The 12,442-nt window shown below is 43.8% G+C and overlaps 1 protein-coding gene across 1 annotated transcript in view; it reads right to left on the bottom strand.

The window, feature by feature from the left end:
* Positions 1-1,884: 1,884 nt before the first annotated feature.
* The window catches only part of TTL (tubulin tyrosine ligase), a 30,465-nt gene continuing 19,907 nt past the window's right edge, over positions 1,885-12,442 (bottom strand). Inside the window, exons 3-7 of the mRNA XM_068115971.2 lie at positions 11,384-11,616; positions 9,237-9,372; positions 4,903-5,172; positions 4,524-4,667; positions 1,885-3,241 (exon numbers count right to left, since the gene is read on the bottom strand). Of these exons, the coding sequence (XP_067972072.1) occupies positions 3,130-3,241; positions 4,524-4,667; positions 4,903-5,172; positions 9,237-9,372; positions 11,384-11,616 (895 nt within the window). The 3' untranslated portion in view covers positions 1,885-3,129. The remainder of the gene's footprint in view (positions 3,242-4,523; positions 4,668-4,902; positions 5,173-9,236; positions 9,373-11,383; positions 11,617-12,442) is intronic.

Genomic DNA, 12,442 nt, shown 5'->3' with positions numbered 1-12,442 from the left:
AGTTTAGCTTACGGAAGTTGATTATGCGTTTTTGCCTTGGTGCTGGGGTGGGAATGTTGATGGTCATAGTGATGGCTAAGTGATCGGAGAGGGTGAGGTCAGAGCCAGAGAGATGGTGTAGATTTAGTCCAATAGAACAGACAAGGTCCAGAATGTGACCACGGATATGGGTGGGAAAGTTGACATGTTGAGTGAGGTTAAAGCAATTAAGAATATCAATGAAGTCAGCGGTTATTGTGGAGTCAGTGGAATCCATGTGGATATTGAAATCACCGAGGAGGAGGGTTGAGGGGGAGAAGGAACAGAGCTGGGTCAGAAAGTAAGAGAAGTCAGACAGGAATGATGGGTGTGGTTTGGGAGGGCGGTAGACAACTGCCATGACTGACTGTGTGTGACCAGAAAGTTTAAAAGCCAGGTGTTCAAATGATGGAGCAGATGAGATGGAGATGAGGCTGGTCTTGATGTCCTGTCGGTGTATTACAGCAATTCCACCACCTCGGCCCTCCGAGCGTGGTTTATTGATGTATGAGTAACCATTGGGTGTAGTGAGGTTGAGTGAGAGGTAGTCCAGAGGTTGTTGCCAGGTTTCAGTCAGACAGAGAAAGTCCAGTTTATTGTCCAGAATGAAGTCATTCAGGATGTGGCTTTTATTGTTGAGGGACCAGGTATTGAACAGAGTAATCTTCATATTGCTTTGTATGGTGTGGATGGACTCGGGTGATTTTGCCAGGGCTTGCAGACAGGGGGCGCGTTCGTGTATGTTGTTGTGATGATGTAATCGACGGGTGAGAGTGCGCTCAGCTGACCAGAGTGAAGGGATGGAGTGACCTGTCTGGGAGTAAACAAACTTGCGACCGGAGCCTCTATGGATGTATCTGGGTCGTCGTAGGAGTCCGTGGTTTTTGATGACAGAGATGCATGGCAGAGTGGAGTGGTTGTTGAGTTGAAGAAGCCTAGCGGCGGAGTACCTCAGTGCCATGCCAGGCAGGAGCGAAGGGGCGAAGAAGGAAAGGAGAGGTCAGCCGGCAGCCGCAGGCTGGCTGACCAAAGCGCCAGGCACAACAGGCTGGTCCAGAGCACGACACGCGAGGAGGGTCGAGGAATGAAGATGAGCAGCCCGAGGACCAACAGAGAGCCGAGGACGTGCAGGCCGAGAGCCGAAGAGGCAGCCGGGCAACAGCCAGCGTCAACTGCCAGCGAGTGTCCTGCAGCTCGGCGACCGCAGCGGTGGCCAACAGGGAGCCAGCCAGCCGTCCAGGCAACCCACAGGAGAGCAACCCAAGAAAACAAAAGGCAGGACAGGTGCGAAATGCCCGGGAGCGGGCAGGAGGCAGCGGCGGAAGAGCCGGGCAGGTGAAGCCGGGAGGATCAAGCAGAGAGCAGACCCGTCGGCCAAAAAGCCACCAAGATTACTAGAAAAGCAGATTCCGTACCTTTATCCAGCCGGAGAACGCGCGGCATGTGCGCCTTCCGTCGGCGAACAAACAGTGCCAGCGTCCCCATACGCGGCGCACGGGGCGGCGTCCACAATCCACAAATCAAAGTCCACAATCCACAAAGTCCACAACCAATCCACAATCAACAAAAGGCAGGACAGGTGTGAGATGTCAGGTCGGAAAGGTAGAAGAAGTAGACCCTGTACATCTATCCAGTCGGAGAAGCGGCGAACAAGCAGCGCCAGCATCCTCTCTCAGACCGGACCGGAAGTGCCAATTATAGGAAGAAAAGCAATTGCTAAAGTTTGACCTGGGTGCTTATAACAAAACAAACACCAAACAAGAATGCTTTTGACATAGCTATTGGAACCTGACAAGTAATAATCATCAAAAGGCCTTGAAAAACTGTAGAGAAGCTACAAAGGGTATAAACTAAAAGACGAAGCAATTCGCAGGATTCGCTGATTTATTGATGAAGGGAAATCTCGACAAGTCCACAATGGCCTCAGGAAAGGTAGTCAATTATAAATGAACAGATTGGTTAAAAATAGGAAAACAGAACTCCTGAGTAAGAATGACCTCTTTTGAAAAAAAAACCCGGCATGGCTGCAATGGATGAAATCAACAGAAGATTTATGAAGGTATTGCTAACCGCTGTCGGAAGCACAGAGAAGCTACGTTTGGGAAGCGATTAACAAACTTGATTTCGGCCATTAACCCAATTCTTCAAATTGGGTGCAGATGCACATCGATACTCGCCTTCATGAACAAGACTACTTCTCATTCTGCATGACACAAGTTACACTTGAAGCTTGAAGCAAGCTAGATAGAGGAGTGATTGGAGATTCTTATATCAGTGTTATAACATCATATGCATAAAAACATTGCAATAGTCAAAATATAAACAAATAAACAGAAAACAAAGCTTAACAACAAAAAAAAACCACACCTCGAGTTATATCATTCCAGCTAGTGATAGTTACTTCCTTTTTAATTTGCTATTTCAGCCAAAAAACAAACACTGCACATTCGAAGCCGACTTTGAAGAAGTCACTGATCGAGTTGAAAACAACACTTTGTACACCAGAAGTAAATTAAATTAATAAGTGCTTTGTGAGGAGTTTGGGGAAAATGGAAGATGATGGAGGGAACAAGCGGGTTAAAAGAAATTGGTGAGAAATGATCAGGAGGGTAAACGGGTAGGGGTGGGCGTAAGGCGGGGGAGAGGAATCGGCAAGTGAAAAATGTATACGATGATCAAATTCAAAATCACAAGAGCTGATGGTACATTGTTCGTAACGTCGATGCACAATATACGCAAAAGAGCACACACGGAATTGCACACACAATTCAAAGACCGTGATCCAGAAATAAATAAATTGGACTGTTAAATGATTCAGCAAAAGGCATAGAATAAGAAAAAAAATTAAACAACAAAAAAACAATACTGCTGGTTTGGGAAAATTAGTTTGCATGTTAAAAAACCCATATAATGTGTAAAAAAATCCATCATTCATTTATGGAGGAATGCATAAAAGATTTTCATTCTATAACTGTGAGGTCCAAAGAAAGCAGTTGCAAAGGCTGTACGTGGTGTGGTGGCGTCTTATTACTTCAAAAATATAATAAAAAGCATGCAGCAGCACTGATATAGTCATGATCAGGCAGAAAGGTTTCCGCAGCCGGAGGATGGTCACAGGCGAACAAACATGGGGTTCTCATGACGAAGTGAAGTATTTGATAGGGGGAAAAACGGAGAAATTGCCAGATCGATGATGCCCTGGCAGAGATCCCCATAAAGTTTTCTGCAAGCAGACGACACAGAATAAAGATTTCATTTTAGATGGAGTCAGAAAAACAACGGAAAGTTCTGCACCCTGCAATGAAGTGACGACCTGTCAAGGATTGGTTCTTCGTGACAAATGTTTTCGACTCATGGTGAGTGTTCCTGATGCTTTGGCAAGGCCACTGGAACCACAACCACCACCACCACCACAATAAGCAATGCTGCATCTAAAAATATTCAAACTAGCCACAATCACTTTATAGTCGGATCAGAAAAATTAATAACGACAGACTGAAGATGCATATGTTACTAAAATGAGAAACACGTGAACGTCCGTGTGTCACACTTTGTTCTATAGGGTTCCTGCTGTCGGAGAATAATAAAAGTGGTACCGTTGGAAAGTTTAATGATTGATTTACTTGTATGGAATGCTAATAGAGGGAGAGAATGGAGGATGGTTTTAGAGGTCTATACCATGAGGGAAAGAGGAGGATTGGAACTGAAAGAAGAGGAGAAAAGAAATGCAGAGGCTGTGGAATGTCGGGGTTGAGTACCATGTATTAATTCACTATGAATCAGATTCCACTTCAGAATAGAAAGCTCAGAAATGTTGTTATGCTTGTGGGATTTATTGCTTAATTATTGTTCAATAATGAATGTCCTTGGCCAATTTGAGGCCAAGATCCCTGGTGTTGGGCTAGCGGCTAGGGTGCCGGCTTAGGATCCTAGGATCCTGGGTTCGAATCCCGGTCGATCGCTGAATTAACGCCAGGGGGGTTGACTCAGCCTGTCATCCTTCCGAGGTCGGCTAATTGAGTACCAGTTCACTGGTAATTCCCTGTTTGTCGTTAAAGGCGGCAAAAAGGGTTGGCGTCAGGAAGGGCATCCGGCCGTAAAACATTGCTTCAAAAAGGGGACCAAAAAACAACAACAACCACGGTTCCCGAAAAAGGCCAACCCCTGCTTGCGGGGAAAAATGGCCTCTAAAGGTGGTTATTTTTATTTTATATAATGAATGTACGCTGGTTGAAATTAATGTATGAATGAAAAATTGTTTCTACTTCATTTGTAACGCATCTAAATGTGGCATTATTGGTAGGGAATGAATACTTTTGCTGGCCACTGCAAGTTAGATGACATAATTTTGGAATGGTATCCTTCGCTTTGAAGGCTGTTCTCTCCGAGCAGAAATAAATATGCCCAGAGGTTAGGCAAAAGCCAAAGCGCTGATGATGCCCATTTTTTTCTTTTGCCTTTAGAAATCCACCAGACGGTTGGAGAGAGCAACATGTACAACTTACTGTGCACAGGCTGGTGCTCCGTTCACTTCGATAAGCCACACATGGAAATCTTCATCAACCATGAAGTCAAAACCAAACATCTGGAAGCTGTGGTACGGCAAGGCTTTGGTGCTGATCTCAGGTTCGATGCATGTCAGGCAATCTCTGGAAACAAAGCCGTCAAATGTGCATCAACTCAAAATGTCATTGATATTTTTCCTACAGGTCTGTCGAGGTTACAAAACATGGTTAAGGGTGAGAAAAAAAACGTATATAATGTTGGTTGTAGAAGGGAGCATGCATGTCTCTTATTCTTCTCGTATTTTTGAAAATTCATTCTCTCTCCATTCCACAAAGGCCAGGTCAACCCAAAGCAAGTCTCTCCTCTAACAAAGCTTACCTAATGATGTGCTTGATCTGAGGCAGAATGCTTTTCTCCATCGAAGTACCATATGTGTGCACAAGGTATTCGTCAAAGGCTTCAAAGAAGAGTTCGTTACCCTCTTCGTAATGCCCATAGTTACTCGAAAGAGCCTCTTGGAGACAGTGGTTGGTCAGGTGGCTAGTGGTTTTATGCAGGTTGCTAGGATCGTATGCGTCAGAAGATGTGCGAAGCACACCTTCCCGGAAGAGGTGAATCCCAAACTGGGAATCCAAAAGGACCCAGCTTCTAAAGAACAGAGAGATGCGACATTGGGATAAAAGGCAACATTCATTATGTCAAAGAAACATGTTTGAAGAGGAGAGCAAAAGGAAATTAAGTACAAAATTACAATGTCCATATGTTGATTGTTCGGAGGCAGTTCTGTCCAAAAAAATAATATTTTAAACCATGGAAATTATTTAATCTTCAAAGTAATTATCCTTGAAATGAGAATTTCTGTAACAATTTATTGTTTTTGTTGTTGGAGAGGTTGTTGGGGAGGGGAGGAGGACAAACCTACCCGTGCAAAGAGTGCTTTAACTTCAGCATTGCCCAAGTACAAAATGGAATTGTAATACCCTCTGCCATTACCACGTAGTGACACACGGTACACATTTACATAGAGAACTTAGCTCCCGCCCCTCTGTCGCCCCCTCTTCCACAACACCTCTACGCAAGGCCACATAGTCTATGTTACCCCCACACAAAGTTGTATTTGTACCCCGAGTTTGGAGTCTGTAGCTTAAAAGATGTGGCCATGAATACAACACATACATACAAAGGGAGGGAGGGAGAGAAAGAGAGAAAGAGAAAGAGAAAGAGAGAAAGAGAGAAAGAGATTTTTGACTTTGATAGGTATATTAGGAAGAGTACCCATCCCGGGTGATGGGAGAAGCTAGCAAAAGTATCCCCCCCTCGTCTCTGTCTCTGTCTTTAATTTCCTTTTCAGTTTTTATTTCCTTTCGCTATTCAGTTGTTTCCAATATTTGAGATCTGATGTAAAGAGCATTTGTGCCACCAAAGCAGCTTCCTGAGCAAGGGTTATGCTGGGTGGTTTGTCATTGCCTTCCCAGCAGTCGTTCAGGCAGAAATTTGTAATTTGTTCAGGGTGCCGGCGGCCACTCTTCGTGAAGGAGACCGTGGGGATCTTTAACGTCCACTAACAAATATCAGTAAATGGGACACCAGTTTAACATCCATCGGAGGGACGGCACACATTGATGATTCTCCCAGTCTGTGAAACACCGGGATGATAGTTTAAAGCTGGGTCGGGATTCTGCCGGGGTGGTACCTTAATGCACAGTTAACTAGAACAGCACTCAGTAGAGAGCATACCTCCACCTGGTTGGCCATATCACTCAATGGTGAAGAATGAATGAATGAATGAAGGATCGTTTTAAGGCCATTTTTCCCCACTAAAACGGGGGTTAGCCTTGCGGGCCCCATGACAATCATGCTTCCCTGTTTGAGGCCATGTTTTTATGGCCGGATGCCTTTCCTGACGCCAACCCTGAGTCGCCTCTTATGATGCGCAGGGATGCGGTGTACCTATTCTAAATTTGGTACACGCCAGGATTATTCATCCTAGCAAGCTGATACTCAATTAGCGAACATCAGAAGGATGACAGGCTGAGTCAACCCTCCTGGCATTAATTCAGTGATCAACAGGGATTCGAAATGAGGATCCTAGGATCCCAAGCCTGTGCCCGAACCGCTAAGCCAAAACCAGGCTGAAGAATCACTTTTAAAATTCTACTATCCGGATCCGGATCAGGATATTCACCAAAATTGAATCGATTCTTCCTTGTCACACACCCAACCGGTCTACCAGGTTTCGGCCAAATCCGTCCACAACTTTTTGAGATATCCCCCTCCCCCTTTGAGATATCCTGAGATATTTGAGATATCCCCCTATGTATCGTTTTTGGCCCTATCTCCCAATGGTGAAGAATTACTTAAAAATTATAGTAGCCGGATCCGAATCCGGATATCACCAAAATCTAATCATTTCGTCCTTGTCACATACGCTACATCTCTGCCAAATTTAGTCTGAATCCGTCCACAACTTTTTGAGATATTTTGTTCACAAACGGACAGACAAACAGACAGACAGGGGTGAAAACATAACTGCCATCCACCTTTGGTGGCAGAGGTAATAATCAAACTGCGATTTTATTTTATACGGATTTGTATTACCATACGTTAAAAATGTATAATAAAAGTAGAATCCAAATTCAAAAAGATAGTGACCGATGTCCCTGGCCGGTGTAAAATAAAATCAGTCATTCAACAATTACCTTTAAAAGAATGAAAAAAAGAATTTTGGAGTCATTTTACCTCACGTCTCAACGCCACTGAGATTCGGAGTATTTCTCGAGCTGAGATTCTCGAGCCTATTATTTAACTTAAAAAAATTGTAATAAATTTTTCCTCATTTTGTTCCAATTTCACTCTAGATTTCGACAATTATTGAGGCCATAAGTTCCGATAATGAAATATGGAAACAGATTTCAAATAAAACCGTTTTCGTAAGCCGGTACGATACATTGTTCAATCTTGCCAGGAGCCAATCACATTGCACCTAGCCTCACACAGCCAATGAGCATAAAGTGTGATTGTGTGTACGGTGCGTAAATGTTGTTACAGCTGTGAAGGGGCTCTGGGAAGAGTTTGAAACAGCAAAAGGCTTACCTTGTGTGGCCTTTCATGGTTACAGTTATGCAGCTTTCTTTGGTAGAACCAGATATATACATATACACACACATGCTGAATATATAGTTCAGAAGAAAAGGTATAGCAAACCACCAATGAAAGACCCAAAGCTCTACTCCACTAATTTGAAATATCCAAGTAAAAGCAGACAGCCTCAGGCTCATTCTCTTTCTGTGTTGTAACTGGAATATGTATGTCTTACTCTAACATAACACAAACTGTCCTCCAGCTGGTTGTTCTGCCAATTCCCTTGAGCACACCTACGATGTGCCTTTCATAGACTGCCAATGGGGGCATTTTACATGACCTGACCCAAACCTGCAAGACTTGGATGCTGTGATTGTCACAAATCGTAAACACCAATTCCAGGCTGATTATCTCAGTTGTAGAGAGGGAAATGGGGGGGAATGATAGTTAAAACAAGCATTACGCCTATGTCCCCCATCGGTGAAGTGATGTGAGTTGACAAAGTGGAAGCCGCAAGGTGGCCATCTTGGATTTTGACGTGGTGACCCAATTTTTAATAGCATTCTCCCTTATGCGTAGATACACCCACACACCAGATTAGAAGTTAGTAGTTCGTTTATTTTTAAAGATATTTCGCTCAAGGTTCAGACATATATATGGTGGTGGCCATCTTGGATTTTGACGTGGCGACCCAATTTTCAATAGCGTTCTTCCTTATGCCTAGATACACCCACACACCAGATTAGAAGTTGGTACTTCGCTTATTTTTCAAGATATTCCGCTCACAAGGTTCAGACATACATGGCGGTGGCCATCTTGGATTTTGACGTGGTGACCCAATTTTCAATAGCGTTATTCCTTATGCGTAGATACACCCACACACCAGATTAGACGTTAGTAGTTCGTTTATTTTTCAAGATATTTCGCTCACAAGGTTCAGACATATATATGCTGGCGGCCATCTTGGATTTTGACGTGGCGACCCAATTTTCAATAGGATTCTTCCTTATGCCTAGATACACGCATACACCAGATTAGAAGTTGGTACTTCGCTTATTTTTCAAGATATTCCGCTCACAAGTTTCAGACATACATGGCGTCAGACATACATGGTGGTGGCCATCTTGGATTTTGACGTGGGTTGCACCCACACACCAAATAAGAATTCGGTCCTTCGCTTACGCACGCATGCCCGCACGCATGGACGGACGCACACACGGACGGAGGGGAAAACCATAGTCCCCCTTTCGCTCCGCGGTGCGACGGGGGACAAAAAGGAGGTGCGATACATGATGAGGGGGTAGGGGGGGACAAAAAGGAGGTGCGATACATGATGAGGGGGTAGGGGGAGGATAAAGAGGCAAACTAGGCTCAAGGGAAATTCCTGTGGCATTGTATCCAATTGATGGATGCATCATGCATATGGCCACACAGAACAGAACAAAGACAATGGCATTTTGCCTTTATAAGCACTTGTACAAAAATGGGGACTTACACCTTTCTAACGCAGGTAACATAAACTAAACCTGAAATTATTTTTACCCACAATAATTAATCCAAAAATGAGATGCAATCAAAGATGCACCGAGAGCAGATTAACAACTTTGTGAGCACGCATTTGCTATACGTACCTTATATCAAACTTCCGGTGACCAGGTTCCAGAAGCATGGGGTTCTCAATGTATTTTTGCACCACGTGTACCTGGTTCTGGTTGTCAACATACTCCAGAATCTCAGTGGCGTTGTTAGAGATGAGAATCCCCTCGCCTGATCCACAATGAGGCCCGGGTAAGTTACAAAGCTATGGGCAGAATCAAATCAAACACAAGGATCTGCGGCACTTTGTAATTACTGTCTAATATGCGGAATAAATAAAAACCAAGATAATGACTCTAGAATGGCAGCTTTTCACATCGGAACAAACAATTTCAATTTATGTAATTCAAACAGAAATCAAAGCCATAATGCAAAGCAAATTATTTCTAAGTATCGGTATGTTTGCCAATGACAGCATGTTCCTTCAGTACATCGACACTCACACTTGCTTTGTTGTTGTTTTTTTTATCCCTCCGCCGATGAAGTCACCGGAGGCATTATGTTTTCGGGTTGTCTGTCTGTCTGTCTGTCTGTCCGTCCATGATAGGTTTTCGTTACCACAATAACTTAAGAACGGCTGAAGGGATCAAAGTGAAAATTGGTACAAATATGTAGAATGATGTTTAGCTGAACCGATTATATTTTAGGGTCAAGAGGTCAAAGGTCAAAGTTCCCATTAAGTAAAAATTCTGTTATCAAGATAATTTGTAATGTTATCAAGATTACACATCTCCATTTATTTTCCGTGCTCAGTCACTTCCCCCTTAAGGCTGAAATGAACCACCACCCACAACCTCGAACCTACACCGTTCGACATGCCTCCATAAACTTCCTCCATATCCAAAGTGAGCCTTTCAAGGCAACCTGGGCCACCTTGTCACACATCCTCCTTCTTTCTCTTCCACACACTCCAAGCCGAGCAAGAAATGCAGAAAAGGAATTGCCAATATACCCTCCACACCCCACCTCAAATGGCTGAAAAGAAACTCGTCAACCCTTCTCCCAACACTCTGCCTCCAGCTCACTGTACTTTCCTCTCTTCCTCTCATGCACCTCCTCCATGTTCTCTTCCCAAGGTACAGACAATTCCCTTAAGATGACCTGTCTTGTTGCACCTGACCAGATGACAATGTCAGGCCGCAACCTTGTCACACAGATCTCCTCTGGGAATACCAATTGTGGCTTTAGGTCTGCCACCATCTGCCAATCGCAAGCATTTGACAGCCCTCTTGCCTTCCACCTACTCCTCCTCCTCTTTCCACCTCTTACCACTTGGCCCTCTGACAAACAACACCTCTCCCCCATTGGTCTCCTTCTCCACTCTTCTCTCTTCTCTCTCTCTCTCAGCACCTCTTGTTGCACCATCTGCACTACCACCACCAGCACCTGATCATGCTGCCACTTGTATTGTCCTGCTGCCAATGCTACTGAGCATGCACTCGGTGCATGCTGCACCGTTCCCAAACCTCCACACAAATAACATCTCTCCTCCTGCAACAACCCCCACAATCTCAAGTTTACTGGTGACGGAAGCACATCATACGTTGCCCACAACAGGAAACTCAACAATATTGGCTCCATCGTCCAAATCTCTTGCCACTTCAATGTCCTCACCCGCAATACATATATATATATATATATATATATGTACACACACACACACACACACACACACACACACACACAGGCATGGACACTGACACACAGGCATTGCAATAGTGTCTCACAACCCCTTGGGGCAAGACTGATAATGCAAAAATCGGGCCTCGTGCCCTGATTTTTGTATGGTTCCGATACAAAAATAATTTGGCAAGCTTATGCCCTGACATTATTGCATTTATGTGCCAAATATGAAAGAAATTTGTCGAGTCATTTTTGAGTAGAAGCTCCGGGCGGAAGCACGGACACAAGGACTGACAGCACTGACAGCACCCAAGCCCTCAGCCAGGCTGATGCTCGGACGGCGACTATGTAAGGGAGATGGCACAGTCACAAGGGCAATTGTGTGGTCACAAGAATAATAATAAAAAATAATAATAATAAAAACAGACCTACATATTTAGCACCTTCCATTAAAAATACTCAAACATGTACACTTCTTCTAAGTCAGTCAGTCTTGCTCAGCTTAGTTTATCGAGTTAAGTTAGAAATATGCAAAACAAATAAGTAACAAGCCACACACCCTTGGCTCCGCTCGAAGATTTGGCAATCCAGGCATTGCCACTGTCATCATGCTCAAGACGACGAAATGCTGTTAAAAAGGCCTCTCGTTCGTCTGGCAACCCCTCAGCCGTGGCTCCGTGCAGTTCTGCAGGTAATGAAGGTGGTGGCTGGCGCAGACCCGACGGGCATAAAACATACGATTCAGGCAGCCATGGAGAAGATGTTGATAGTTCCGGGAATGCTTTTGCCAATCTGTGTTGTGCAGGAGAGATTGACAAGACCCAGGCAAACAAGATACAGTACGGTGTTGACAATTAGATCAACAATAGTTGATGTTCTGAACAGGACTGGATCTTGCAACCTTTGAATTTAATAATAATATAACTGTCGACATTACATGGTTCAGGCGTTAGCTATTCAAGTTGTCAATTTCCATCAAACTCCATGTTCTTGCACAGCATTGACACAAAGTCAAAACCCTAAGGTTTCTAATTCAATCGATCTGAACCCAGCAGATGGATGAACTCCAAACTTGTTTATTTGAAAGTAAAATAAAAGCATAAACACAAAACTCCAGTGTGGGGTGGTACACAACAAAGCAACTTTTTACTGCCTGTTCTCCTTTTGGCACTGCTTCCCGTTTATACATCATCAGAGAAAGAACATTCACGAAAGACCCTCCCTCTAGAAACTGCTTGTACTTACTATACGAATCTATAACCGCAAATCTCTCACATCCTGGAGATCTGTCCACACAAGTTAAAGATAACTTCACAGTTACAACTTGTTACCCTGTTATGCAAATCAACCTTCAGAATAACCATCCTATCTCAACAAGCAATACACAGTCAAATATAAGCAATTTTTTTTTTTTAATCAAATCTCAAGTGTACGTGCGTCAATGTCATACTGCACCAATATATCGCCTAATATACATGAGTTAAAAAATAAAAATAATTGACAAGCACAATATCAGGCTGTAGAAACCGTTTTGCGGTTGCCCAGATCAAGATCAATACAAATCAAATTGTGGGTTCCTGCCTGCACCAACAGCATGTAGAAAGCCATCAACAATGGA

Source organism: Myxine glutinosa, chromosome 5 (genome assembly GCF_964187855.1).
Source record: "Myxine glutinosa chromosome 5, kmMyxGlut1.1, whole genome shotgun sequence".
NCBI classification, from domain to species: domain Eukaryota; kingdom Metazoa; phylum Chordata; class Myxini; order Myxiniformes; family Myxinidae; genus Myxine; species Myxine glutinosa.
Note: the sequence above shows the minus strand (reverse complement) of the source record. Positions and strands in the feature narration are given on the sequence as shown.